The following is a 27978-nucleotide window of genomic DNA, read 5'->3' on the forward strand; positions in this document are numbered from 1 at the left end:
AATCTCGCTCACTGCCGGAGTGACCGACAGTTGAAACCGCTCGAGCCCGAGACTAAAGACGGCAGACAGCTAAAGCGTTTCATCGCAGCGACGTTCAACGAACACGAAGAGAAAGTAAAAAAGTACACGTAGACTGTTGAAAACCCACCAGAAGAACTGCAATTTGGGTCTCTGTGCGTTTCAACAACACACTCGTGCCGATGTTCCTGCCTTTTTTTAGCCGGCTAGCACATTTTCGACTCGCACGTTCACGTTCAGGAAGCTGCCACAGCTCGGAGTTGCATCAGAGGGACAGACTTTGAGGGCCCCCCTCCCCTTATCCTCTTCTTTATTCGTGAACACGAACTTGGGAACGAGTGACAGCGTCCAGAATGAGATTATCACAGTGAAGTGAATTGTAATACTATTTTGAAGAAAACCTCGGTTTACTTCAGAACAATGTGAGAGGATTTGCGTCCTGGTTTTTCGCGTTTCTGGATTATTTGAAAACTGTGAGCAAACTGTAAACTTTGTCTCCCTCAGGTGTCTCTCCTGCGTCTGTCTTGGGCCAAAAACGAGGAAAAGTGGAATTATTGCCAGTTTAAACTCTCTGATCCCGCATGGTCCTCTCCATGTCTATCCCGTTTTCAAAAACCATTTCCTATGTTTTTAAAAAAGTTCGCCTGTCGTCAGAAAGGACTTTAAACAGACTTTTACGATTTGTCCGTTCAATCATGAACTTTGTTGTCCGCTTGCTGCAGCTGTTTTGCGTGACGCTTCTGTATTTTTCTGCCGTAAAGGTAAGTGTCGTGTCTCCTCACAAGGGGGTGCTCACCCATTTTGGTTAGTTTGCACTGCTAGACGTCCTTGTCGTTCTCCTTGCGAGGTCATTGACTATGTTTATACTTGATGGTACTTGATATACTAGATGGTGTGTTGATATATGTATATGTAATAAAACATCGGTAGGCGAGAAGTTGAGGGGTTGAATTTAAATTGTGGTCGGTTATTGTAAAGGCCTCGTTACGACTGTATTGGGAGGATATAAAAGGCACAGGCTTTAGCTCAAGCTGTGGGCTTAAGGACTGGACTAAAGTTTTTCAGTCTAGACTTTACGTTTGCTGGTCTGTTTGCAAACGTATGCTCACGGAGTCACGTCGTGAACCGCCGGGTAACTAAGCTATGTTTGGCGTAGTAGTTGAGTACCTATGAGACTTATGAGTACACAGTGAGCTTCTAATTACTGAAGAAATGATTTATCCATGTAAATTGTTCAGTACCAACTATTAGGACATTTATCTGTTTCACGTGGGTCCCCTGCTTAGCAATTAAATGATATAGTCCTGGTGAATGAGGGAAAAACGTGTACAAACGGTTTCCAGTAGACATGAGAGATCTTTCAGGGTTGCACCCTCCAGAGAGCCCAGGAGCTGTAACGTAGCGAACAGACTCTTTTAATACACTGCTTTCTTCTCTCCAACTGCTTTATTCTCTTTAGCCCTGAAATTTGAGAGACAGACTTATTTTGCCAATCCAATCCAACCCATGCTCTCTGCTACATAAAACCTGGAATTAGGCATAGTGCCAATACATTCATGTTTATCTTCTCCAGAGAGGCCTATTTTATTGGCAGGTTTTCTTTACAGGGATGTGCACATTTGCACATCTGTGTCAGCAGTGGGTGCATCTTAAAGTAGCTGAATGCAGTCATTAGAAGAGGTATCCACATACACTTTGACATAAGTCATACTGTGTAGCTGCAGTACATTTAATGTACATTTAATATCCAACACTTGTGTGTATTGCTGCATTTGAATGTGTTAAAGTACCTTATCCTCATGTTACTGTTCCAACAAAGTTGAAACACATCTTCCCTTTACTAGGGATGGGCCATATGACAAATTTTTTTCAGATTCTAATACATTTTGGTATTGTGGTACACACCATGCTTTTAATTGTTTTTTTTTGTTTTTTTAGTCTGTCTTAATTTGATGTAGTGCAGGGCTTTTTAAATAAAAAAACTGTACTAAGTATGGGATAGTATTTGAATAATATTTTTTCAGAATCTGTTGCTAATTATGTATTTTTTTCTATGATCATGTCTGTGATTGTGATAAATATTACGTATTGAGAAAATTTCTCAATTTCTCAACGTATTGTGATTATATTATTGTCACTATGGGGGGGAAAGTAGCACTTTAGTAGAACTATGTCTAACTTAGCTGTTTCTCAAAGTAACACAATAATGGTTCTTGATTGATTCTGTTTTTGAAGGCATACATCTTTTCAAAGATTAGCCAAAAGTATATTATTATAATATATATTATATTATAAATATATTTAGAAATTGTGAATACTTAACAAATATTATGTAAAATGTGGTAGGACAAAGTGATTAGATGCATTGAGCAATATAATACAATGGTTTAACTGGTGTTGCTGAGAACATGAATTGTTTTTTAACACAAAAAAACTAACCAAGGGTCAAGTAAAGCAGCCATATATTATGCAACTAGACAAAGTCAAATCAAATCATTTTTGTTGCGCGTTTAACAACTGGTGTTGTCAAAAGGAATTCAGTAACAGGAAAATAGATCAGCAAAACATAAAAACACGAAGACCCTGCTGAGCAATCCAACGGTAACAGAAGCAAAGGGAAAGGTCCATCAGACCTGTAGAAAGAAACTTTGGTAAGAATCAAGACTCACAAAAGCTGGGACTCACCGTCCTCTGGGCAAAACTACTTGTAAATTGTTACCGTACCCCCACATAAGGCTGTAGAGTCCATGTAAACATCAAGAGGAGGGTAGGTGGGCAGCTGGTCTGATGTGAGTAGCAGAGGAGCCCAGCAGTCATTAAATGCTAAAGAGATAATTGGTTCTAATTGGATTCATGGAGTACAGAGACTGTGAGCATTATCAGAGTGTGGCTAAACAACGCCTGCAGATCTGACAAAGTAAACCGCATCTCAGTTTACTACAATTCCCTATGTCCATGAACTCCTGGATCTGCAACATTTATCTAAAGACAAACAGTAATTACAGAAAGCCTAACTAAACAAATGAGTTTTCAGGCTAGACCTTAATAATCTGTACTGAATTTAACTGATCAAATTTTCTTGTTTTAGTAGGGACCCTGTTTGCAGCATTTTGAATGCATTTGCTGAGGTTTACTGGGGTTCCTACTGGGACATCTTGATAGTAGTGAATTTCTGTAGTCTAGCCTTGAAGTAATAAAAACATGCAAACTCGTTTTCTCGTTCATGCAGGCATTTGTTAGCTTGGCAATTTTCTGAAGATGTAGAAAAGCTGTTTTAGTAATATTTGGTATATGTTGGTCAAATTATGGATCTGAATGAATTATGGCACCAAGATTTTTTAGCTGCTGAACTAGGAAGAACATTAGGTCTGAGTTTAATTCTTTTTCGTTTTCGACCCAATAGGAGAACCTCTGTTTTGTCACTGTATAAAATCACTCACTCTTTAGAAGTAAGTGTAATTGAGATGACCAAATGCTATCATAACACGTTGACTGTTGCCTTCTGGTTTAAAAAACCTTGGGGTTTTTTTTTGTTTTGTTTTTTTACGTTATTTTGCAAGTGTTGTATTTCAGACTGATTTGACTTTTCTTCCACAGAGTGCCTACATCCCTAAAGAGATCGGGGGAACTAAACATGACTGTAAGTTCATGGTCTTAAAGCAAAATTGTAATGCACCTGTCCAGAGTTAAATGAATGTGGCATCCTCTGGTGGACAAGAATGCTTCTGTTTAATTTCGTTTGATGTTTATAAAGCAATGGTAATGAATTGGTAGTACTATTCTATCAAGTTGTTTCACACATACATTGGCAGACTTTTTAAACAGTGTGTGCAAATAGACAGTTGAGCTTGACCAGCAGAATTTGAATAGCAGATATGAGGCTTAAACATTGTGTTAGAAGAACAGGGATGAACAGTAGATCAGGAATATAATTGCAGTAACCCCAGTCTGTGAGGATTTGTCACATTTATATGTTGAGTTTAATTTTCTAGAGTGTTCTTTTCTAGGTAAGTACATCGTTATTACTACTGACAGAAGTACACTTGTTGTTTTGGTTTACTATCCAGACGAGTTGACCCACTTTAGATCATGTAGGTCATGTCTGCAGCTCTTTGTAGACTTTGTAGCTCTTTGAGGAAAACATAAGTCATTAAGAGCTGATTTCTCTGTGGCATGGCATTGCTGGGTGTTACTCAAAAGAAAAAAGCTGACATCACAGCCTACCACACCCTGCTATTACTTTTTAGGTGCAGTCTGCTTCCCAACAGGCTCAAGCTTGCAATATTATTTGATTATTTATGTTCTAGTGTAATTCTGTGGCAGCTTGATTTAAATTAGAGGTGAATGTGTTTCTTATTCCCCCTGCAGTGGTGTCCTTTACTGAGGTATACAATAAGTCAATGTGTCGGCCACGGGAGGTGCTAGTGGAGGTCCAACAGGAGTATCCAGACGACATTGAGCACATCTTCATTCCATCCTGTGTGGTGCTAATACGCTGTGCTGGCTGTTGCAATGATGAGATGCTGGCGTGCACACCCACAGTTAAACACAATATCACAATGGAGGTCAGAGTACTACTCAAACAGTAGGCTTAAAAAGTTCATATATGATTTTTTTTAAATACTCCCCTAGTCCCTGTATTTACACCCCTGTATTTTAGTTTATTTAATTGTTTAATCACCTGATTAGACGCAGTCAGGGAAAGGTCATTGAGTTACTAAAACAGATTGAACAACATAGCAGTGGTGTTACTGCCTAAGTTAAACCCCTGTGTGTGAAATGGAAATATTATTATTATCCATAGTAATAATATTTTCCCATTTACGTTGAATACATCAGTCCCTGCTATATAGAGAAACCTTATATGATGTTCCGGTGACTGTCAGGTGGTTAATGTGTTTGTACCTTCATTTGTACTGTATCTTTTAGTTTATTTATTATTTGTTATGGACACAACTCACATTCTCTCACCTGCAGCACAGTTTTCATGGGTATCTCATAGCCATGCTCAATGTTGTCCTCATGATTTTGTTTTCCTTATAGATACAACGATTAAAACCCCTTCACAACAAAGGCATCTTGTTGATGAGCTTCACAGAACACACTGAATGCCAGTGCTGGTATGAACCTTTACTGTACTAAGCACACAGTTTTAAAGAACCTTTTTTGACAGTTTGCTAAAGTTTTGTTGCTGTTATACCTTGGTTATTACAAGTTTTACTTCTTCTCCATCTTCTCTCTTCCCCTGCTTTCTTTGCACTAGTTGTTGCTATTGAATCGTTCTGTGACATGCTAAACTGTAATAAGGTTTATTGGCTGTTGTACGTGTTTATCTGAGCAGCCTTTTATTTTGGCATAGACTTAATGGGCACCATTTGCCTGCATAGCTGTAGCTGCGTAGTGCATTCAGATCTTAACATCTAAACAAATACAAGGTGAGTTGATGTCTTTGTCTTTTGTTTTTTAGGCTGAAGAAAGACATCCAGGACAAGACAGAAAAGTAAGTGCGGCCATTCTTGAAATCATGATTGTCTTCTGTCTGTTCAGCCAGACTGCGGTCTAGGGACAAGTGTAGGGTGGAGCCTTTGGTTAATAGTGTTCGTTTCAAGTAATTAAAAAGACTAACTGTTATAGTTTTACAATGGTCAAAGCCGATATTGAGCAGGGCAATGGTGACAGTGGCAAGGAAAAACTCCCTCCGTTAGAGAGGAAGAAACTTTTAAAGTAACCAGGGCTGGGAGGAATTAGCAAGATACTGTGGTGTGTACAGTACTGTGGTGAATTAACCAATAGCTTTGGGAAAAAGGTAAAGACTTTTGTTTTTTCACGCTTGTTTTATCTGTTTTATAGCAATCAATCAAATAGGATAAGTAAGGGCAAATGAATTGGGCCTTGAATTTCTATGGTATTTTCTAGCCTATGAAGCAGAATCGAGCACCATGATCTATGGTGTCAAAAGCAGCACTACGATCAAGCAGCAATGGTAGTGCCTCCCCTATCCAGTGGTCATTTGTGACTTTTAGTGAAGCCGTTTCAAGTGCTGTGGTTGGATCTAAATCCAGACCTTGCCGTTTCAAGTGCTGTGGTTGGATCTAAATCCTGCCCTTGTGATGCTATTGTTGTGGAGGTAGGTGCACAACTGCTGAAATGCCACTTTTCTGAGACCTTTCTGAAACCTGTTTAAATACCTGTTTTGAAACAGAAACCACTGCACATAACAATGATTTTGACGAGCTAATTATACTAAACAAGTCCTTTACAGTAACCAAGTTGGTTGAAGTACTCTGGTCTGGTCTGCGTTGGAGCTGGTGCACCATTCATCAACACAAACCGTTGTGGTTTGTGCCAGAAATTTTAGTTACATATTTTTAGTTTTTCATAACTCTAATGTCTACTAATTTCAGCAAGAATAACACGCACAATTACACATGATTCTGCTTTTTTGTATTCTGCAAGATTGATGCCATTCAGTTTAAAGAAATTCAAATTTTGTGTGTCGCAATTGCCGTTCGTAGCAACAAGCAATCTGTTTCAGAGTATGAGTATTGTCATTATACCACGATCCCTGCTTTTTTTCAGTAATTTGTTCATTTGTCCTGATTGGTGCAACATTGTCATGGTTCAAACAGAGCATCTGGTACATGCTTAATCATAACATGCTATTCCGCATGTTATGATTACCTTCCTATGGTTACTCCAATTTTTATATAGCTTTTAGTTAAGTAAATATAATAATGTATGCAATCTGTTATTGTAGGTAAAAAAAAACTTGTTAAAGGTGAAGTCATTTAAGAAGTAGCTACTAAATAACAAATAAATGTGCAGAATCAGCACAAATTTTAATTATTGCAAACAATATATTACAATAGTGGAGCTTAAATTCCAAGTATAAGATCCATAAATGGATCATCCACTACTTCACATGAATAGCATGTGCGTTTTAAAAAGCAAGAAAATCTGCATTATATTCAGTTGCCCAAACAAAGGCATAAACTTTATCACCTCTCTGTGTGTTGTCACTGCATAGGTAAGTGACACTGGCACAGTCTCTGCCCTCACCAGTGAGTAATTGACTCTGAACTGTTTTTAGGGGTCTCAGATAAGGGTCTTGCTTTTATTCTGTTATACTGATTTTTTCCTCAGAGCACCATGAGGTGTGTGATTTGCCATGGTTCAAACTAATGCACTGTATTCAACACCTGTTTATTACTTTATAACTGGCAATTTACACAATTTTAAATTTGTTTTCAATTTGCGAACATTGTGTTTCATGCAACACTGCCTGAAAGTTTAAAGGATGTCCATTCCAGCCAAAATGACCAACTTCCTATTTGGCAGATTAAACCAACTTTGTCTGGTACGATGAGATCAGTGACCATACCAAATTTGGTGCATATTCGACCACCTTCATTCTGACCATTCTCTGCATTTGGTGGTACTATGGAGTTCCTAAACCACACCCAAGCCCATGCTTTCTGTAACTTTTAGATTTTTGTGTGTTTGAGCTTTATGTAGGTAGCGCTATACCTATGACTACAACAAAAATGAAAAAATTTGTAATCAAGGCTGAGCCATTTGTAACCAAGCATAGTTTTAGGTTGGTCAAATCCAGCATCACCAAGATCTATGAATTTTCTGTTTTCATTTGGTGTCTTAAGCCAATCAGTTACCCGCCATTATGGCTATTGACTGTTCCTTCACAATTTATCACACGTCTGAAGTTTATTCCTACCAAATATCAATGCAACTTAACAAATTGTCTAGAAAAAGTTGAAAAATACACAATTCCAAAATGTCTGACCTCCTCTTGGGCAAAGACACAAATGTCATCATTACACACATTGTCAGTATTTATGTTTCTACCAAATTTCATGAATTTTGAAGCAACTGTGTTCAGGCAATGTCAAATGTTACATTTGGTCTTCGTTTGCGTCTCAGGTGAATCAGTTGCCCACTATTACATCATTGTTTGCGTAATCAACTATTCCTTTGCAATTCTTTGTCACGTGTCTCGAGTTTATACTAATCCCAAATGTCTAATTTCTTCCTCAATATTTGTACCAAAATTCTTGAACATCTGAGGACGTGTGTGGAAACCACAGTGATAACAAATGTAGAAATTTTAGGGGTGCTGTAGTCATCTATCCACACACAGGAAAAACATTTTGTGGAGAGTGCTATAAAGCTCCATGACCACACCTCAAGCCTATACTCTAGATTTGAGGCCAAATTTACGAGTTTACGAGTGTCAGAAATAACCCAAAAAACAGGTCATATCATTAACAACAAAACATAGTAATAATAATACTGCTACTAATAATAGTAGTTCAGTGGCACCAAAAAACACCAAAAACAATAACTCACAAACAGTAACGGTAACATTTCAGATTATGAACATTTTGACAAAACTCTCACCTTAAATTCAGTGCACTCCTGTATGGGTGTCTTTGAGGTGCTTAGATAAGTTAGATAGTTTTTGGCATTTTTCATGTTGAAGGACATGTTTTGTTAATACTTGTGAAAATAGTCTAAATACCTTGTGTGCTGTGCTGACCATATACACAGCTAGTTTTCCCTCCATCCTGCTTTGACATTTGGGGGACATTTGGTTGACCTGTAGCATCATCTGCCACAATTCAGTTGTTGTTTTTGTTCCTTTTCCAGAAGGTCATGCAAGGGCAAAGGGGAAGGTGAAAAGAGAAAGCAAAAGAAAAACAGTGACAAAAAAAGAAACTTGTATGTCACCAGTCTTCTCCCTCTCCCATCTGCACTTGAGTGTTTTTGTCTTGGTGCCAGATTTGCTAATTGTCAGCTGCTAAAATCTATAGCAGTTGCTTAAAGACTAATGTCTTAAGCGGTTTGTGCTGCAACAAATTTGCCCCCAATTGCATGGCTTACCAGTAATGGTACTAATCTCTGTTGAACTGTTGCTGTGTCAGTGTTGCGTCTGCCCTGCGTACTCAAATGTTAAATTTCCAAATTGTCTTCTTGGAGATAACCGCAGAACTGTGTGAGATTTGTATCACTTAGTTTTTCTTCATCTTTTTTTGCTCCTGTGAATTACGTAGTCGTTTTGGTCTGAGATATTTTAGACATTCCGTTTTAGTCATTAGTCATTCAAGTGCATCATGTAGTTTTCTTTGAAGAAAAAAACATTGTGCTTGTGACTTATCATACTTGTGATTTCAGACTTTCTGCATGTTACTTGGCCAATCCGGCCTGTCAGCATGATTGCTATACTTTGTGACAGCAATTATTTGAACTGGCCGTGATTTATTTAGGCTGACCATAATATGAACACAACGTACTGCCATATATCTCCCAATAGGAATGTTTCATACTCATGTTTCAAGGGTCTTTCATACTTTTTACATGTATGATGTGTCAAATTTCTGTTCTGTTTCTGTTCTGGTACATGGCCAAATAAGCTTATTTTCCCCATGTGCAAGAGCAACACTTGGGAAAACCAACAACCTTCAGTTACTGAGTTTAGCAAACTATTTGAGTCATTCCAAATGAAAGAAGAGGAAAGAGCAAATAAACCTGGATGAAACTGGCTGCTGTGGTGGCTCAGCGTTTAAAGCTCCGGGCTATTGATGACAGGATTTTGTCATATTATGGTCAAGATACCCGGGCTCTGCAAATTGCCTCTGTTGAGCCATTGAACAGGGCCCTTGAGCAAGGCCCTTCACCCTCTCTGCTCCCTGGGCGCTAGAGTTGGCTGCCCACTGCTCTGGGGGTGTGGGTGTGTGTGTTCACTACCACAGATAGGTAAAATGCTAAGGACATGTATCATGCACAGTACATTGACAAATACGTGCACCCAAAAAAGTGTCTGAAAGCAGTCGTTGCCAGACTATGACATGTTTAACAAGCACTTTTGTAAAAAAGAAAAATAAACCACCCTGTTTTTTTATGGTTCCCATGTATGCATAGTACTAGTTAAATTAGCAATAGTTTAAGCCCCACAGATCAACATCCATAACACTTTAATATAATCAAGTTACAATCGACGTCCTGCACTCAACTCTCTCAGATATGAGAGTTTATCCTCTAAACGTGCAATTTGACTCTTTAAAAGAGAAGTGATCGGTAAGTGAGCTATATAAAGTTCTCCTTATAAGTCCTGTATGAAACACCTATAAAGGTTAGTGACTCCCATGAATCTCTGAATGTCCTTGACCAAGGTGGGAGTGAGCCAGTCTAGAACTGCCTGAACTGTTGCCTGGTCCATGATCGCACCGGCCTTGCTAATGACGTAACCCAGAAAGCTAACTTTGTGTAAGTGGAAGGCACACTTCTAGTTTTGTGGTAGGGGCCGGGAGGCGTGAAACAGGGGGTTTGACCTGCAGGTGGTGAGATACATGGGTGATCTGGCCTGAGATTGCGTCTTGGTCTGGTCTTGGGACCTGGACGTGATAGGGCGGCTGAGAAGCTGGTCAAGCTGGATTGTCAGAGATATTAGCTGGTCCAGCTCATCATGGCGATGCTGAAACAATGCTAATATGACCCTAATATACATTGAGTTCCATAATATTCTTTTGGGTAGAGTAATAGTGAACTTTTCAATCCATTTAATCTTTCCATTTTTCTAATCACTAAAATGTATCCTCAGTGTGTACAAAGATACTTTTCTGCATAAATTGCAACCCACTTTAACTGCCTGTAAGCATGGTTTCTCTGCTGTTACGATCAGTGTGTTTATGCTATCAAGCTTTGGAAGACAATGCAACAATTATCTGCATCAGTAAAGGAGAAGGGGTTTTCTTGCAGCTGCTGTGATTGCCATGTTTAGCATTCAGCAGAGGACCTTTTAAACACGACAGATTAGGTAAGGCAGTTGTAAACAATAGTCCTTGGTTTCACTGATTCAGATACCTGTCTTTTTTCCAGTGGTACATATACAACTTAATTTGTAGTTAAAGAGCAACCTATGTAATTAAGCAGAAACATGAATTGACCTGAATTTTCATGCAGTTAACTTATCCAAGCCATGAAAGGGTTGTGGGGTAGTGTTTTTGTTTGTTTGTTATTTTTTGTTTGCTTTTTTGGAAATGCCCTCAGTTATCGTTAAAGATGATGATGTGCCAGTGTCCGTAAGAATATTTTAAATTGATGTGCATGAAAAAGCCAGCTGTTTTTCATATTTTATGTTACATTATATTCTTCATACCTTATGCTTCATACTTCATGCTAATTCTTGTTATTTTACACTCCAATTGTAAAATGTTTCTTGTCGTACAGTTTATTAGAACCACATAGGTTTGCAGGATTGTAGTATCTATACCCAAAGAGTGTGCTTGTGCTTTTTGGACTGATCTGACTTTGTACAGAATAGTTCAAATATCTATAGGAAATAATTATCAGAATGTTTTAGACAATTTAAAAATAACTGCCACTGGTGATGTCACAATGGACACTTCTCCCTCTGATACTCACAGACGGTACATACAAGGTGTGTTCAATTCAGGCTGCATTCTTCAGAGGCTGTATTTAAAAGCCAGTTGCATCATAGTTGCGCGACTAGACTTTCCAATTTTGAAGGCTCCTTCGAGACAGGCATCCTCCTTTTCCATGGCAACGAATGGTCTAATGGGTGGATCCTTCACCAACCAACATATCCAGAGATTCATTGCATCCCAGGGAGGGCATAGCAGAGGGGCGAATGGTGGCTGAGGAGTGTGCTTTTATATGTAAGTATTGGGTTTTAAACCCTTCACATAGGTAGTGATTCAATGATATATGAGTTTAAAAAGCCAATAAATTTGGTCTAAAACAAAACATTTTTAATGTTTGTTTATTTTAAGGAGTAAGGAACAGGCAGGCAGTTCTACTTGGTGGTAAGACAGCAATAGCCTTTTTGTAGAATGTTTGCATTAATGTAGTAATAGGAGATATTGTGCCTGTCCTGCTATTACTTTTTCAAATCTTCCTCTATTTGCATCCCTGAGTTAACATGATTGTATTTCCCTTTTCTTGCAGGCCAAAAAATTGGGATTATATATTTAAAAAAAAACACAAGGTATGTTCACATAATTTGAAATTAGATTTGTCATAATGATGCAAGTCAATAAATACACATTTGCTGAAAATTGTTGCTTCTGTTGTTGTTGTTTACCATAATTATCTTATGATTGCAAGTGTCCAGGGTTAGGAGAGGGCATTTGTAGGAAACCCCATGCTACTACTTGGTTCATGGTTTGTCCTCATGGTTAAAGTGTGACACCACTTCATAACTGCCTCCATCATTGAGGACGCACCAGAACCTAGTGCAGCAGTGGATGACCAGGAGGTGGAGAGAGTATGAGCTTCTAGAGATCTTAAAGATTTGAGGTTGCGAAGAGAGGAAGATGAGAGCAGGAAAAGAATCGACAGACTGATTTGATTGATTAATGAAATAATTAATACATTACTTTAATTTAATTAAAGTTAATTAAAATAAAGTGTTTACTACATTGTTTATTGGTCATGGTTATAGTGCTGTTCCCAACAAAAATACAAAACATAAGACAAAATACAATATGATATTAAATAATGTTAAATCATAAAATCAAAAGTTATGTGTTTTGTCTGTTTTTGCAGATGAACAGGGAGTCACTGCTTAGCAAACCTGCTGATTAATAAACATGCCCAGCACCGGAACACACAGGTTCAGGATTAGGGACACAAAGAAAAATGTTAAATTAATAATACATTTTAATGTAGGTTCAAATCCTATCTAAACTATCAAACTTGTTTAACAGATTTGTGACGACTATTTATATTAAAGTAAGATTAGAGGTATTTTTGGGGGTGGATGAAGTTAAGATATTTAATCTACAGCTATAAATTGTTAAATGAAAAGTAATTAACCACATCAGTTGTACAGTAAGTACAATATATTCAATTTAGTATTTCTATTATTATAACCTTGTATGGTCATTATATCCCATATAGTCTATCATCAGATTTCACGTTGATTGATCAAAGATCATTTATGAGGTTTTCTTTTCTGGTAAACAGTGTTGGGTCATTTCTAACCCCTTAAGACAACACAACGGTTAAGTAGAGTCAGAGATGTCATAAATATGCACTTTTGTGTGCATGCAAACGCATTTTCAGATCAGATTTTCTGATTTATTTATTTATTTTTGGTAGTTTTTTTGCTCAACAAATTGAGCAAAAAACATGTTCTTTTAATTTAGTATTTCTATTTCATGTAACTATAAATCCAGCTAGCAACTCAATAGGAAACACCTTATAACCATCTAGCAGCACTATAGTAACCACCTTCCATGGCTACTATCTAGGAGACCATAGCATTGCAATAATCAATTATTGTATATAATATTATATTATATATTAATATTATAATATTTAATAATATTATAATTATTTATATTATATTACTGGATTCTTGACAAGGCGCACATTGCAGTAATTAGAGTGCTTGAAAAGATTTTTTGGGTTTAACACGAAAAATAGGGTTATTAGGGTTGTACTTTTTCTGCAATAAAACTGATCACACAGACCATGCTGTAAGGCCTAGGTACTTGGTAAACTTGTAGTACCCCCTCATGCTACAGCCCAGTCACCCTATAGTGGGGGGTGCTATAATGCATGGAAAATGCATTTTGCTTAAACAATCAAAAAAAAAAACTTAAAAAAACCCTCAAAATTCACAAGACCCTGAAATTCAATAATTATCAGAAAAATGTATGGCTGACAAATAAACACATACCTATTAATAAATAAAAATTCCATAACTTTCCAAACTAAACCCTTAATTGAATAAAATCTGAAACTTTACATATGTGTTTCTCATCATGGTTTCCCTATATCTATTATTGTGGTGTGCTGATTAGCTATGTTTGCTATGATCTGTGTATCTGACAGCAAAGTGCAGGCAAAGGGCTTAAGGCGTTAGGACCCCGCCACTTGCAGCTTTATTTAGGAGTCCAAGCACCTTCTTCTTCTGCTGCTTTGTCTTTTTCTGCTTCTTGTTCTGCTGCTGCTTTGTCTTCTTCTGCTTCTTTTTCTGCTGCTGCTTCTGTTGCTGCTGCTTCTTCTGCTTCGGAGTCCAAGCAGGTATTATTGTTCAGGTTTTTCTTATTATTCAGGCACAAAGTGCAAGGAACCCTTTTGTTTTTGTTAGGAGTTTGTATTATTAGCTTGAAAGAATGCAGAGTGTAAAACCCTATTGTATTTGTACAGATTTTTCTTCTTCGAGTGTGCAGTTTGAAACCATGGCAAATATCAGCTGTTTCTCTTGCAGGAAAAGCCCATCTCAGGAGCGCACACACACATACTCACATGGTACAAACATTGGCAGAGTACATGATCTTAGCATAGGATGCACACTCGCACAAAACCTCCTAAAGAATATTAACATGTTTGGCTTTCAAAGTCAAATGTCATTACATTAGTCTCTATTTTTGAGTGTGCATACACAGGAGCACAAACACATGAAGTCCCAGGTACTCAAACTCACCATGTTGACATATGCATGCAAGGACATCATCATAAACTGATGAGCAAGAAACATGGACAGGATGTTGGATGATCAACAGGATGAGGACTGAGTCTCAAAATCAACGCTCAGACATTTGGACATATAGTGTACTTTTAAATGCTGAATGTACACAAACTACAAATAATGCTTCTGTCTCAGGAATGCATTCATACTGACACAACCAGCCTCCTTGGGCTAATGTGTGCTTGGACCCTGAGAATCTAAAAAAAGTTATTTGAAAGATAATTGTAAACAAATATGGTAATATGCAAATTAATTCTTCTGGATCAGGTATAAATTTGCTCCAACATCTATAACTTTTGAATGCTTAAGTAGATTTCAAATTTTACTCCACCTTATGATTGCTTGTTAAGTTAAGCAGAAATACACCAAAAGGGGACTTGGCCTGTGCTACAAAACTTTCTCAGCAACCGTATATACAATCCAGCTGAAAATTACTGAAATTGTTATATATTTTATATAATATTATTTATCTCTGAAATTGACTGCCTAATAGCGACCACAAACATAACAAGCATTTCACATGCTAAACATTTATCAATTAGGATGAAGCTTAAACTACATATCCGTGTAGGCATATTTTCTTAACCATTGAACTTCTGAAAAGATTGGCCCCATACAAGAAAATCAAGTACATCTAATTATATTTGTCACCTGGCCATATGAAACCTGGCCAAAACTTACTTTACAAAAAAAAAGCACCCTATAGCACCCATTTACCTTCATATGTAATCACAGGCCTTGCTTTTGATGTCTAAGTAGACATTTTTGCTCCCATTGGTCAATTAATGTCATTGTGGCGCCTGGCGAGCTGCACACAAACTACATTTACCTACCAGTTTGTTGTCTCTGTCTTATGGTCTTCTACGCAATTTTTTTTGTTGTTTTTTTTGTGGGGGGGGGTATACTGTATAATTACTGTGTATTATTAAATTAGTTCAGTTCTTTATCTTTATTGTCAATATACTAATACAGGATTGTATAGTACAGTGAAACACTGTTAGGCTAAGTATCAGGTGCAGAATAGGAAAAACATGAGACAAGGTGCATAGACAGTAAACACAAAAATATACAGCAGGTGAAATAAGTAATGAACACACCACCAATTTTCAAAGTAAACATATTTCTAAAGGTGTTATTGACTTGGAATCCTCACCAGATGTCGGTAACAACCCATCCAATTCACACATGCAAAGAAATCAAACCATAGATGCCCATTAATTAAGTTATGTGTAATACTGTAATGTAATAAATGACACAGGGAAAAGGTATTGAATAATTTAACTGATTGCCTAGAAAAAGGGGTCTAATTTTCAAGGTGCCGCACAAAACATCTCATGGGTAAAACCAGTGAGCTCTCTTAAGACATTTGCAACCTTATTGTTGCAAAACATACTGATGGCATTAGTTACAGACGAATTTCTAATTTACTGAAGGTTTCACTGAAAGGAGAGCACTGTTGGGGCCATATTCCGGAAGTGAAGAGAACATTTTTACATAAACCGGCCATGACCAGGTGCTTCCCACATAATTCCAGACAGAGAAGTAAAAGAATTATCAGAAGAGTTGTCTAAGAGTCAAGGACCGCCTGTGGAGAGCTACAGAAAGACCTGGAATCAACAGGTACAATTATTTCAAATAAAACAATAAGTAATGCAGTATTGAAGAATCTTTGTGTGGCAGAAAGGTCCCAAATCACACCTAAGCAATGCATGCAAACTAGTTACTCCATACAGGAGGTATCTTGAAGCAGTCCTCACCAAGAAGTCTTTTGTACGAAGTTTTAAATATATTTCAGTAAGCATGCTCAGTACTTTTTCCCTGTGTCATTTCTCATTATTACACATAACGTAATTTAGGGACATCTATGGTTTGATTTCTTTGCACGTTTGGAATGGGTTATTGGCATCTGGTAAACATGTAATGTCAATAGCAGCTTTAAAAATATATTTAATTTGTAAAATTGGTGACCTATCCAATACTTACTTCACCTGAACACCTGGATCTGCAATCTTTATCTAAAGGTAAACATTAATTACCAAAAGCTAAATTAAACAAATGAGTTTTCAGCCTAAAACCAAAGATTGAGTCTCGAACATTAAATTAAAGCCAAATACAGTTTAATATGATAGGACTGTTCCTGTGATTCCAACCATGTTCTCTACCCTTTCTACAAGGATAGTATGGTCTTTTGTATCAAAAGCTGCACTGAATAATAGTAATAAAGACATACAGCCTTGATCAGAGGCAAAAAAAAAAAAGGTTTTCTGTCAGTCACAAGTTGTCTCAGTGCTATGATGGGGTCCGAATCCAGATTAGAATTTCTTATGTCATTGGGAAGATTTTTGGAAGATTTTGTATATAAATGTTAGGTTAGATCAAGATCAAGATTTAGTTTCTTTGGTATCAAAGGTTTAACAACTGCTAATTTAAGAGCTTTGGGTACAGACATGATTGGATTTATTGTCTAATATTTTTTTATTATAGCTAGCAAATAGCAACGACCCACCCTCCCACATGGGGTGGACACCATCCCTACAGTTTGTTGTAACCTCACAGTCTGATGGTTGAGAAGCATTCCATCTTTGCTGATATTTGTGAGAACACTGCCCTGTTAACAATAATGGAAAAAGCTGAGCTGAGCAATCCTTATAGACAACTTTGTTCACTTAGTGGCCATTTAACTCTGCCATGCAGTTATTTTCACACAAACACGACACTTATGTCTCTATCTGTGCTACAAAAGGTGAGCCTTATAGGATCAGCAGTTATCCTGGACTGTTTACAGGGCTCAGTAGGTACTTTATGAACCTTAACAAACATCCACTTATTTATTTATTGTGTAACTATTGACAGTATTGAAGCATACTCAGTATGAAATTCAGAGCTTATATTATTTGTTGTTTTTTTTATTTTGTAAAAACTGTTACTATATTTTGTAGTACTTATATAAATGTTGTGTTATTGCAAATAACCAAGGTGATGGTCCATGGCAAAATTAATAAAGTAAGAAATAAATAAATTGAGCCATGAACATAGTGTCATATTTTATTGTTAGAATTTACTTAACAAGCAGCTTGTCGTTATGTCAGAGCAACTCTACTTACTGCACAATTTGTTCCATCTCCAGCTGTAATTGTTTATTCTCATCAAAATCCATTAGTTTCATTTTAGGTCATTCTTGTTTTATTATTCTCAGGTCAGTTCTGTTCCTTGAATAATGTAAAGCATTGGCGTTCAGTGGAGTGATAACTTGGGGAAGTTTGGGAGAAAAGAAATCTGCTGTTATGGCAGGGAAAAAAAAACTGTTAGCAAAAAACAGTTTTCCAAAAATCAGCTTGTGTGGCCGGAACAAATTGTTAATTTTAATAATTGTTAATTACCCATAACACACTCCCCCTCATGTTCTGTTTAAAAGAAACTGTACATGTGTGAGAGTCTGTATGTATTTTCTTTCAGTGTATGTGGGAGAAGCATCCATTTTGACATCACCAGTGGCAAATATTTTATAAGCATTTTGCCATTTATTTCCTAGGGTGGAAAAAAATAAAAATAAAAAAATCATGTTTCATTGATTGCTGTGAACAAACGCAAGTCTGTTCGGTCCAAAAAAACGCAAGCATACTCTAACGACAATCCTGCAACAGTTTCCTATATGTCCACGTTTTGTGGTTCCAGCTTAAAAACAGTGATATAAGAAACATTTTGAATAGACTTAGATTAAGAACAATACAATGTTAAGTTATTCATATTTTGAGTTGGACATAGCTGTTTGTTAATAAACTGTAAATTGTTTTAAAAAGGTACAAAAGGTGCATTTTCTAAAAAGAAGTGCTTGAAATGATGCGTGTGTAAACGCAGTCATGCCACACTCTGCCCAACAACTCCTTCTAATGGACATTCTAGTTGGAAGTCCCCATTACTACTTTCCCTGAGGCTCCATATAATCCACTGCTTGCTGGTTGTTGCTGCCAGAAAGTCTTATGTCAATTATTATTGAGCTACATAACTGGTAAATTAATCGGATGAAAACCCTTGGCTGAGGTGATATGGTCACAATATTCATTCTCTCTCTCTCTCGTAGTCACTGCAAGCCGTGCTGCAGTACCTGTTCTGAGCGGAGAAAGAGGCTTTATATTCAGGATCCAGAGACATGCCAGTGCTCCTGCAAACACTCAGAGGCTGACTGCAAATTAAGGCAACTTGAGCTCAATGAGAGGACGTGCAGGTCGGTATATGTGTTGGGTTTGCACGTTATTACATTTGTTAATCATTGTGATTTTGCTTAGTAACACTGATCTCACAGAACATAAATGCAAATTACCATTTTTACTAATTATCGTTAGTAATTCTTATAATTACTATGGTCATGATCCACACGGTCTGACAATGAGGGAGAACACTCGCAGGGGATGGACCAAAGCGAGAGGTTTATTGAAAACAATAAACAGCAAAACCAAAAATGAAGCAGCACATGTTAACGGGGAAAACGGGGTAAACAGAACCAGTGGCAACCAAACGTGGGCAAAACAAACGAGCACACCTGGGGCTGGCGAGACTCAAGGGCTAGAACTTAGACGTGAACCAAAACCTACAGGCCGTGCCTGGGGAAAACAAACAACTGCGTTCGTCAAGCGCTCTGAACTTACGAGTGAGTAAGTTCAATCGTGCGTGAAAGATCAGCCGCCAAACCCTGAAGACCGGACCGGTCCAGTGGTGGGGCTAGCTTCCGTGAAACACTAGCGTATCCGTAGCTCGTTACCTGAGCGCTTGACCCCGAGTATGCGTAGTGAGATAGCTCCGTAGGCTAAAGCTAGCTGCAGCTGGAAAGGCCCACTCGGTTCCGTAAGCTCCAATGACGCGACCAGTAAATACAAAGTACAACAGAGTCGCCGAGTACCATGAGTGCTATAGCTGCACTAAGTGCAATCCTCGGCAGCTGCCACTAGCCCTACTTAAATACGCCAACCCACAGGTGATACACATTAACCAAACAATGTGCGCACACATGACGCTAACACAAACATGAACCAAGATGGCGACAATGAGTGTCAACGTAAAAGTTCGTGTCAACATAAAAGTTCTGAAACTTAACCGTGAAGGGGGAGTTCATGATCACCTGTGAGCCGCGTCCCGAGACCGCCCCTGACGCGGGCGCGGCGGCGCGGGCGTGACACCTATTCATTTTTATTTGAAATACATTTATGAAAATCTTCCCAAATAATCATGTGTTGCTCGCATGGTTTAAGCTAGAAAATAAGTGCAAACTACATTACAAGTGGCATTATCTTGTAATGTGGCTTGGGCCATTATAGTGCCATTATAGTGGCTTGGGCCATTATATCATTATGGCCCAAGTACTAAGCAATATTAGGGAGAAATTGCTCTAGCCACAAGCCAATATGTTTACAATGAGCAATTTATTATCAGTAGGAATGTAAACAGTGCATCAGGTCATTATTGTGACATTGCAATGCAAAACTGTGGCAATGTATATCTTGAAAATATAACCATGCATCACAGGGAATAGGCATTCTATTCATTACAATATGTAATGCAAGGGGATTGGTTGACCAAAAAGGTTTGCAAACAACCAGCTCCACCATTTCGCCACAATTTTATTTGTCATGAACCACACTTCTCCCGCCTCTTTGTCATCTTTAACCTAAAATAACATTTAACATAACATAGTCATCTTTTAAAAAAACGTCATTCTGAATAGTGAAGCCAGTATTCTCATTCACTATGTTTCCAAGTAACTAGGAATATGCTATGTCTGTTATAAATGTTTAATTGAGAGGTTCATATAGAATAATACAGCAGTGAGTATTAATAGAAGTTTTATTGCATTAACCAGAATATTAAATTCTGTTTAAAAGTGTGTGAGTGTGACGTCTTCCATTTTGATATATACATATATTTTTGTTTTTGTTTTGTTATTTATGTTTTAGGTATATGTTGGTATCACATTGGATTCTTTTGTCTTTATCAGGTGTGACAAGCCACGGAGATAACTGAAAATTAAGCTTTATACTTGGAATTCTGGAATGAAGGAATATTCACTAATTATTCATTGCACAGCACTTTGAACCTTTGTCAACTGACTCTGGAGGCATTCCCCCAGGACTGACAGCGGAGAGAGCAAGTGTGCTTATGAAATCTTATGCTAACATTTAATTTAGCTAGCATTACCATGTAATAATCACTTGTTTGACTCCATCACTGGATATATGGTTCTCTTTTAGATGAACAGTGTTTTAGGCGCTCAGTCATCATTTACACCGAGCATGCAAGGAAAGACTGAAAAGGACCTTAGATGTGTCTACTTTTATAAAAGGGAAGTTAATTATTAGTGCAGAAAACACTTTGAATCAATTCTGTTCATTCTTTAATGAAAGAACAAGTAAAATGAGATCATAATATTCTGTTTCTGTAAACTCATGTGAATTATATTATTTCATGTAGCCCACAGTGAAACACAGTGTAGAGAATTAAAAAACATGAGGTCTTTTGAATGTTCATTGATAATATCCAGTTTCTGTGTATTACACCCCAGAGGCCATGTTTTACGATTTTTAGTATATTGCCAGTATTCTTGCTCTCCATATTTAATTGAATCTGTTTGCAGTGCCATGTTTTGTAGGCAAAAATGCTTATTCCCTTTTTGTGCTGTAGAAAAGAGAACATACTCATAACTGGTCATTTCATGTATTTATTTATTTTTATTTTTTTTGTGAATTTGTCTCAAAACCATGCTTTATATGTAGGCCTTGTATGTATGTTTGAGATATACAGCTCTGGAAAAAAGGGACCACCCTACATTATCAGTTTCTTTGGTTTTCTATTCATAGGCAATGTGTTAAGGGAAATTGCCATTTGCATAGTTTTTCATAAACCATTAACAACATTTCCCTTAAATTCTAAATAAAAATATTGCTATGTAGAGCATTTATTTGCAGAAATGACAACTACTCCAAAACAACTGCTTAAATAATTCTAAATAAATTATTATAATAATTATAATGCGAATAAGTTATTATTCAAATTAAAACAACACAGTACTAATATTTGAACTTTGAGAGCATTCAAAAATCACTATGGTAAAATAACCTTGACTGCCAATCACAGCTTTCATGTCTTGGCAGGCTCTTCAATAGTCTTTCACATTGCTGTTTGGTGACTCAGCTTTGTTTGAAATGCCTGGAATAAAATGTCTGCCATACACGTAGAGATGGGGGAAAAAAGTCTTTTTTTCCCTAGAGCTGTATAGAGAGAGAGAATGAGGGAGAGCTTATGTTGTATGAAAGACAGTTTTGGTCCACAAATGCTCTATACCTTTAATAATAAAACCTAGCAAAAAGTAATCATGTGACCACACCCCTACATGACTTTCATAATTGTCTGATTTGAGTTCATTTGGTTTATTTATTTACTCTGTAAGATGTGTTCTGTTATGTAGTAAAGCATATTTATTCTCAAACTTTATGTTTTGTATAAAAGTTTAATTGAAAACCTTGTCCTTTTGATTATTTCACAGAAATTACAATCCAAGTGTCTCTCTTTTTTTATTTTTTTCTTACAGTTAGTGTAAAAAAGCCCTATGCAAATTTGTGGTACACCCCAACATTTATAAATAGGCTCCTCTAAACACCTGCCTGGAACTTAACAATTAGTACTGCAAAAGTCAAGGAGGAGGTCTGGAAGACCAATTGCTGGAAAGGGAATCGAAACCCAAGATTCTACAGGAAGTGTGCAATGTTCTGCTTTTCAGGAACACTTATGACCAAATATGACCTTCATGGCATCAGAAGAAAAACTTTTACCTCACATCATAATTCTGCGACAAAAGACTTTAAAGCCTGATGCATTTTTGCGAACTTGAACCTTTTGGTCACAATGAGTGAAGGTACACTGATTGGACAAAGGTACTGGGACACCTGCTCAATTTTAATATCCTTTTTTTTGGGGAGGCCTTCTACAAGGTTTTGCAGCATTGCTACATGGATTTGATTGGATTCAGTGACAAGAGCATTAATGTGGATGTTGAGTGACCTCACTCTTAACTCCTGAATTCCTTTCAAAAGTATTGGATGGAACACCATAATTCAAGAGAACACATATCTACTGCTCCACAGCTCAGTGCTAGTGGGCTTTATACCCTTCTATCCCATGCCTGGCATCAAGCATGGTGTCAATAGATTAATATTTATCTGCTCCAGAAAATCCTATTATATTGTCAATACTTCTCTACAGGGGCTAGAGAAGCTGGTATGTGAACTTACACTTCTGCTTCAACAAAGGGTACAACTTAAAAGTAGTGGAATTTCTTCCATAGAGGGGGTGTCCACAAACATTTGGACATATGCTGTACATTTGAATTTATGCTATTCGCATAATTTTATGAAAAGAACACCTCTCTATCCAGAAAGCATGGGATGGCTCAATCATGCTTTGAACTTGTGTTGCAGCCAGTGGTACAGGGAACATCTCACTGTTAGAGGGAAGAATGAACTCAGTTGATACAAGCAAATTCTGTAGGCAATAATCACACAATGGACTCAAGAGACACAAGGTTTTTCCATGGCCTTCACAGTCAGAATTGATTTGAACTGAATTGGTTGGAATGATGATAATTATTCCGACCTAAACATCGAAAATATGTAGTCCTCCAAAGAGCTGTGCATGTGAGATGGCCTAAGAATGTAACTAGCCTTTTGGTAGGAGGAATGAATAAAAAATACAAAATAAGCTTACAAACTGTACTACTTTGCAAAGGGCAAGTACTGACCTAAAGGAAAATGAAGGGTATTTCAGGGGAAAATAAATGGATATAAAAGGATATAGGTAGTCCTCACTTTTTCTTCGAAAGAACTGGCATCTTTCTTGTTAAATAAATAATACCAAATCAAAAATGTTTATTGTTGAAAAGTCAATATTTAGAGCATTTTGGGAACAAGAAAAAGTATGTATTGATCAATAATTTACACATTATTGTTTAATGTTTTCCTAATGGGTATTACTAAAAAAAAAAACTTTTAATTAAGCTCCCTTGTCAAAATATTCTTTAACTGTTTAAGACAAATTCCTAATAACTGTAAGGAATGTCAGTAAAGTATTGAATTTTGAGTCTGGTTCTTAATATTAACTTTGGAAATGCCACTTTTGCATTGTTGGTAGCTGGTCACCTGGTCATTGAACCCAAGGAGTAAAAAGTCATGGAGCTCAGCATGAAGTCTGACCTAGAAACACAAGGGCATATATGCACACAAGCATGCGCTTACACACTTTCGCCAGTGTGACTTTTCCAGTGTGACTTCTCAGGGGCAGCTGAATGTGATTGGAGTAGCAACTGTAGCTCTGCAGCTGTGCAGGCCTACGTGATCCCTAGCATGAACACACTCCTCCCTCAAACACCCTCTCTCTTTCTCTCGTCTACCCCTCATTTATTCACGCCTGTCTGTCTCCTTTCTCTCTCTCTCTCTCTCTTTGGCTCTCTCTGAATCATCTTGCCTGACTCCCTCCACTCACTCTCTTTGGCCTCTATTTCCAAAGCCTCAAACAATAATATGTGCTACTCAGCCCTCTGATGTGGGTCAGAGATCACAGATGTGTGAATAGACAGGCAACCACAGCAAAGCCAATTTACTCACACAATTTACTTTCTAACATGCATTTCACTTTCTCTTTGGTGTTGAAAATTGCAAGATGCAGATTATAATACAGGTAAAAAGTAAGTTGGTAGCTGTTATTCTTTTTCAGTGTCTGCTCATGGTATCACATAAACAAGTACAGTGTGTGAATGTAACAGTGTGTGTGTGAAATGTAAAAAAAAAAAAAGCAGTAAACAGTAGACTCAAAATACCATATCAAATAACCACCTGCCACAGGCCCATTCAGCAGCCAGCTTCCAAAAAGACACAACCATCAATCACAGATGGTCACTGGGCACAGAAGTCATACAGAAAAAAGAGAAATACACACCCAATGACTGAAAAGCATGCATTTGCAAAGAAATGTGAAAATAAATAAATAAATTGTATAGACACATATAGCTTTGAAACAAAATACAAGCTGCTCTTTTACCAGAACTCAGCTTTCTTAATTATAATACAAAAGAACAGGTCAAATGTATCTTAAACACATTAAAATAACATTTCCACAAAGACTGAGGTCATCTACTATCAGCATAGTTTTAGTCTACATTGCCATCCAGTGGTTCCACAGCAGAACTGTGCGATTTTACACATCAGTATTTTTAACTATTTGCACTTATTAAGTCAATGGCAATGTATGCTTTAATGGTCACCAATGCTTTTGCATACATTACACTGATAGTATAGTATACAGTAATAATATTATTTTTCTTAGTACGGTTTAAGTATGTAGTTAATAGAACCTATAGCGTTATTTTTGTGCCACAATTCTGTGGGTGCGCACAAACACTTTTGTAAATTTGGAAGATTTTTTTTGCTCGCACATAAACTTAATATTGTACACAAACGTATTGCCGTGCACCGGATTCCAAAATTTGATGAAAAGAAGATGAATGTACTAAAATATAATGTACAGGTATGTTTGCTACTACTCGTCTTACATCTGATTCCCGTCTTAATACATTTTTTCCCATGCTCGGTGTCTCACTGTTTCTCATTCCACATCCCTGATATGCGCGCTTGCAGCATACCTATTTAACTGTAACTGTAAAGTATCAGCATGTTTATTAAACACGCGAGAAAGGCAGGCTTGTGTCCTTGTTTTTATTTATTCATTGTACTTGCCGTTCAGTAGAAGCAATAGCCAGCTCTAGTGCCTGCTGATGGTGTGCTGTATTAACTAAAAAGTAAAGGATTTGTGCTGTTTTTGTGTTGTATATGGTTCTCATTAACATTAGTATTAATAAAAAAAATCATTATATAATAGAAAACTATAGGTGTAGAAATCCCCAAATGGAATTATGTATAAAGAAATCACCTACTATTACTGAACAACAGTAACAAATAACTATGATACAAAACTATTAAAATTAAAAAATAATTTCTGCTTGTTTTTCATGTATGATTTTTCTAACTAATTAAAATGGCATGTCTTTGGTGAAAGTCATTTCAGCTTGGAATTCCTATAGTGATCTTGCAGAAGAGTTTATTAACATGGATATTACATGATATTGCAGTATTAATGGACAGGCTGAGGATATCTTTTGTCCCTCACACTATTAGGTTCTTCAATTCTTCCGATTGGATGTTATCAATGGATTGAGTGCAATAATTATGGTCAAGTGCACAGGTGCATAAACTGACTATAATAATTGGTCTATGTTCATATTAAGCCACTCTATTTCTCCATTCAACTGGATGTTTATAGTTTACTGAGTCACTTTACTTTTGCACACACGAGCATGCACTGTTTTTTGTACTTTTACTGTACTTTAGTGTGTGAAAAAAGTACTTATTTCATTATTTAATTATTGTATTAATATGTGTATCTGTATCTTCTGTATCAGAGACCTGTCTGTACCTGTTCATATAGTAGGCTAATTGTGTTGTGCTGCTGCATGCTAAATTTCCTTCAGGATCAAGTATCTATCTCTTTATCTATCTATCTATTATTTCTACAAACACCTTGTTAATGTTAAATGTGTGATGTTTACTGCTGCACCATAGGTCTGATACTAACGCAATTCCAATCCTGTGTATGTCTTGTACCTATTGCAGTTTTGACAATAAATCTGACTTTGATCTTGACTTTTGACATTCTGGTATCAAAGATTAAACAATAAATAATGTCCTTAACGTTTTGTTAATTGTCCTGCAGGGTAACACTTATGTAAAAAGCTGGTGTAATCATTATAGTTTCATACAGTCTGGTGCTAGCAAAACTGTGTTGAAAATGACTTGTACAAATGAAAATGTGAATGGGGTATGTTAACCAGTTCAACCTATATTTATTGCACAAATTTTAAGGTCAGATGACCTAATGTTTTCAAACAAGCATGAACATGAAACACTGTCAGTTGGTTTTATTGCGTTCCACACGAATAACTGATAGGCACCTCAAATAGATAGAAGATAAGTTAAGAGTCCATTTAGGTTTTAGCATGGTCATTAAACAGGTAGCAGTGGTAGGAGGGTGTGTCGCTGGTCTGGTATGGGTGGTGGTGGGTGGGGGGCCTGATAGTTGGACTAGTAGGTGGCAGCTGTTCTGATGCAGGTAGAAGGGACCTCAGCGGGCAATCTTCCAGCCGGTCGGGCTGGGTGGCCATTTACTCTGAGAAGGTAAAAAGAGAGAGTTAGTTCTGAGAGGATTTTATGGAGAGCTGAGAATGGACGACTATGGCAGGTCTGACTATAACAGCCTTATTAAAAGGAGAGAGCCAGAAAGTACAGACACGGGAGCACCCTGAAACGCTAGCGTCCACCTGCTCCACTGTCCACAAACCTGAGTGATCGCATGCTAGCAGTGAGACGACAGCTCCCGCATCGCAGTATACTACAATTCCCTGTGTCTGTGAAACCATGAACCTACAACCTTTATCAAAGGGGAAACAGTAATATCCAAAAGCTAAACTAAACAGATGAGTTTTATTATATTAATTCTTTTATTTGTGTTTATAACCTGGAAAAAAACACTGAAAAGCCAATGTTGATGCAGGACTTGTGGCTGAACCTATTAAAAATCCTTATCGCTACATCTTGCGACTGCCAAGACTCCAATATTTGGTGTAAAATTGGCATAGGGTTTAGTGCTGAGGAACAGTAAGTCCTTGCTTCAGACAAGCATTGGGATCCCAGAATTATCATTTATTAACTGATGTATGAACAACCATGGCCAGTGGCTCAAGTCCACAGGCTTCAAGTTCAAGGACTCTTAAGTTGATTAACTCGGCTGTTGCCGTTCTGAGCCAACCTGGAGAGTTGTCGTCTGTTCAAGGAATCTAGGGTCTTGTCAGTGTTTCACGAGGACGTTTACGAGAGTCCGTCACATTTCCTACAGTCCTGTTGGGCTATCCATGTTCATGAGAGTACTTCTGCTCTGGTTTGTGCTGAGTCACCTCAAGGGTAAGACTACTGATCCCTAGGCTTTGTGTTCACGTCTGGTAAATTTAGTTGCGCCTGACAAGCGCTGTTTACGCTTCTCCCTAGCTGACACTCTGGTTGCCGTGTTCCGCAACGGGCTGGCCCCTGCTGTGTTGACGACGCCCTCCGTGTCGGTTCCTAGGACGGCTAAGGTGCCCTCCGCATCTTTACCCGCGATGATGCCGCCCATCGCGTCAGTTCCGCCTAGAGTCTATGAGTTAAGTTATTTTGGTTCTAGTCTGGTTTCTTGTTTTCATGTCATGTTCTTGTTCATGTTTTCACCCCAGTCATGTCTTGTTTTTCAGGTGTTCCAGATCAGGCTGTGGGGTTCCTTGGTGGTTGTTCATGCTCCGCAGGTTGCTGGCCAGCAACCAG

The 27978-nt window shown here is 37.6% G+C and overlaps 1 protein-coding gene across 8 annotated transcripts; it reads left to right on the forward strand.

Moving 5' to 3' along the window:
• The first annotated feature begins 40 nt into the window (after positions 1-40).
• vegfab (vascular endothelial growth factor Ab) lies at positions 41-27972 on the forward strand. 8 transcript variants are annotated; one of them, XR_011978971.1, is made up of 9 exons: positions 41-779; positions 3616-3658; positions 4387-4583; positions 5062-5138; positions 5486-5518; positions 11563-11711; positions 11826-11858; positions 12001-12040; positions 14273-14287. XR_011978971.1 is itself a non-coding variant. In XM_072672727.1 (8 exons), the coding sequence occupies exons 2-8, from the start codon at positions 600-602 to the stop codon at positions 20546-20548; spliced, it is 741 nt and encodes a 246-aa protein (XP_072528828.1). In that variant the 5' UTR covers positions 41-440; positions 523-599; the 3' UTR covers positions 20549-22042. The 8 variants fall into 8 exon arrangements, 5 of the variants coding, with proteins under 5 accessions (XP_072528828.1, XP_072528827.1, XP_072528829.1 ...); XM_072672727.1 differs by lacking the exons at positions 11563-11711; positions 11826-11858; positions 12001-12040; positions 14273-14287 and adding exons at positions 18615-18758; positions 20482-22042 and having other exon boundaries at positions 41-440; positions 523-779; XR_011978969.1 differs by lacking the exon at positions 14273-14287 and having other exon boundaries at positions 11563-11858; positions 12001-12041.
• The last annotated feature ends 6 nt before the right edge of the window (positions 27973-27978 follow it).

This window comes from Salminus brasiliensis, chromosome 2 (genome assembly GCF_030463535.1).
Source record: "Salminus brasiliensis chromosome 2, fSalBra1.hap2, whole genome shotgun sequence".
NCBI lineage: Eukaryota > Metazoa > Chordata > Actinopteri > Characiformes > Bryconidae > Salminus > Salminus brasiliensis.

Coding starts and splice junctions, on each gene's coding strand:
- vegfab (XM_072672726.1), top strand. CDS start 600: ATGGTCCTCTCCATGTCTATCCCGTTTTCAAAAACCATTTCCTATGTT. Junction 5,139..5,485: donor CACACTGAATGCCAGTGCTG/GTATGAACCTTT, acceptor TTTGTTTTTTAG/GCTGAAGAAAGACATCCAGG. Junction 5,519..18,614: donor ATCCAGGACAAGACAGAAAA/GTAAGTGCGGCC, acceptor TCTCTCTCGTAG/TCACTGCAAGCCGTGCTGCA.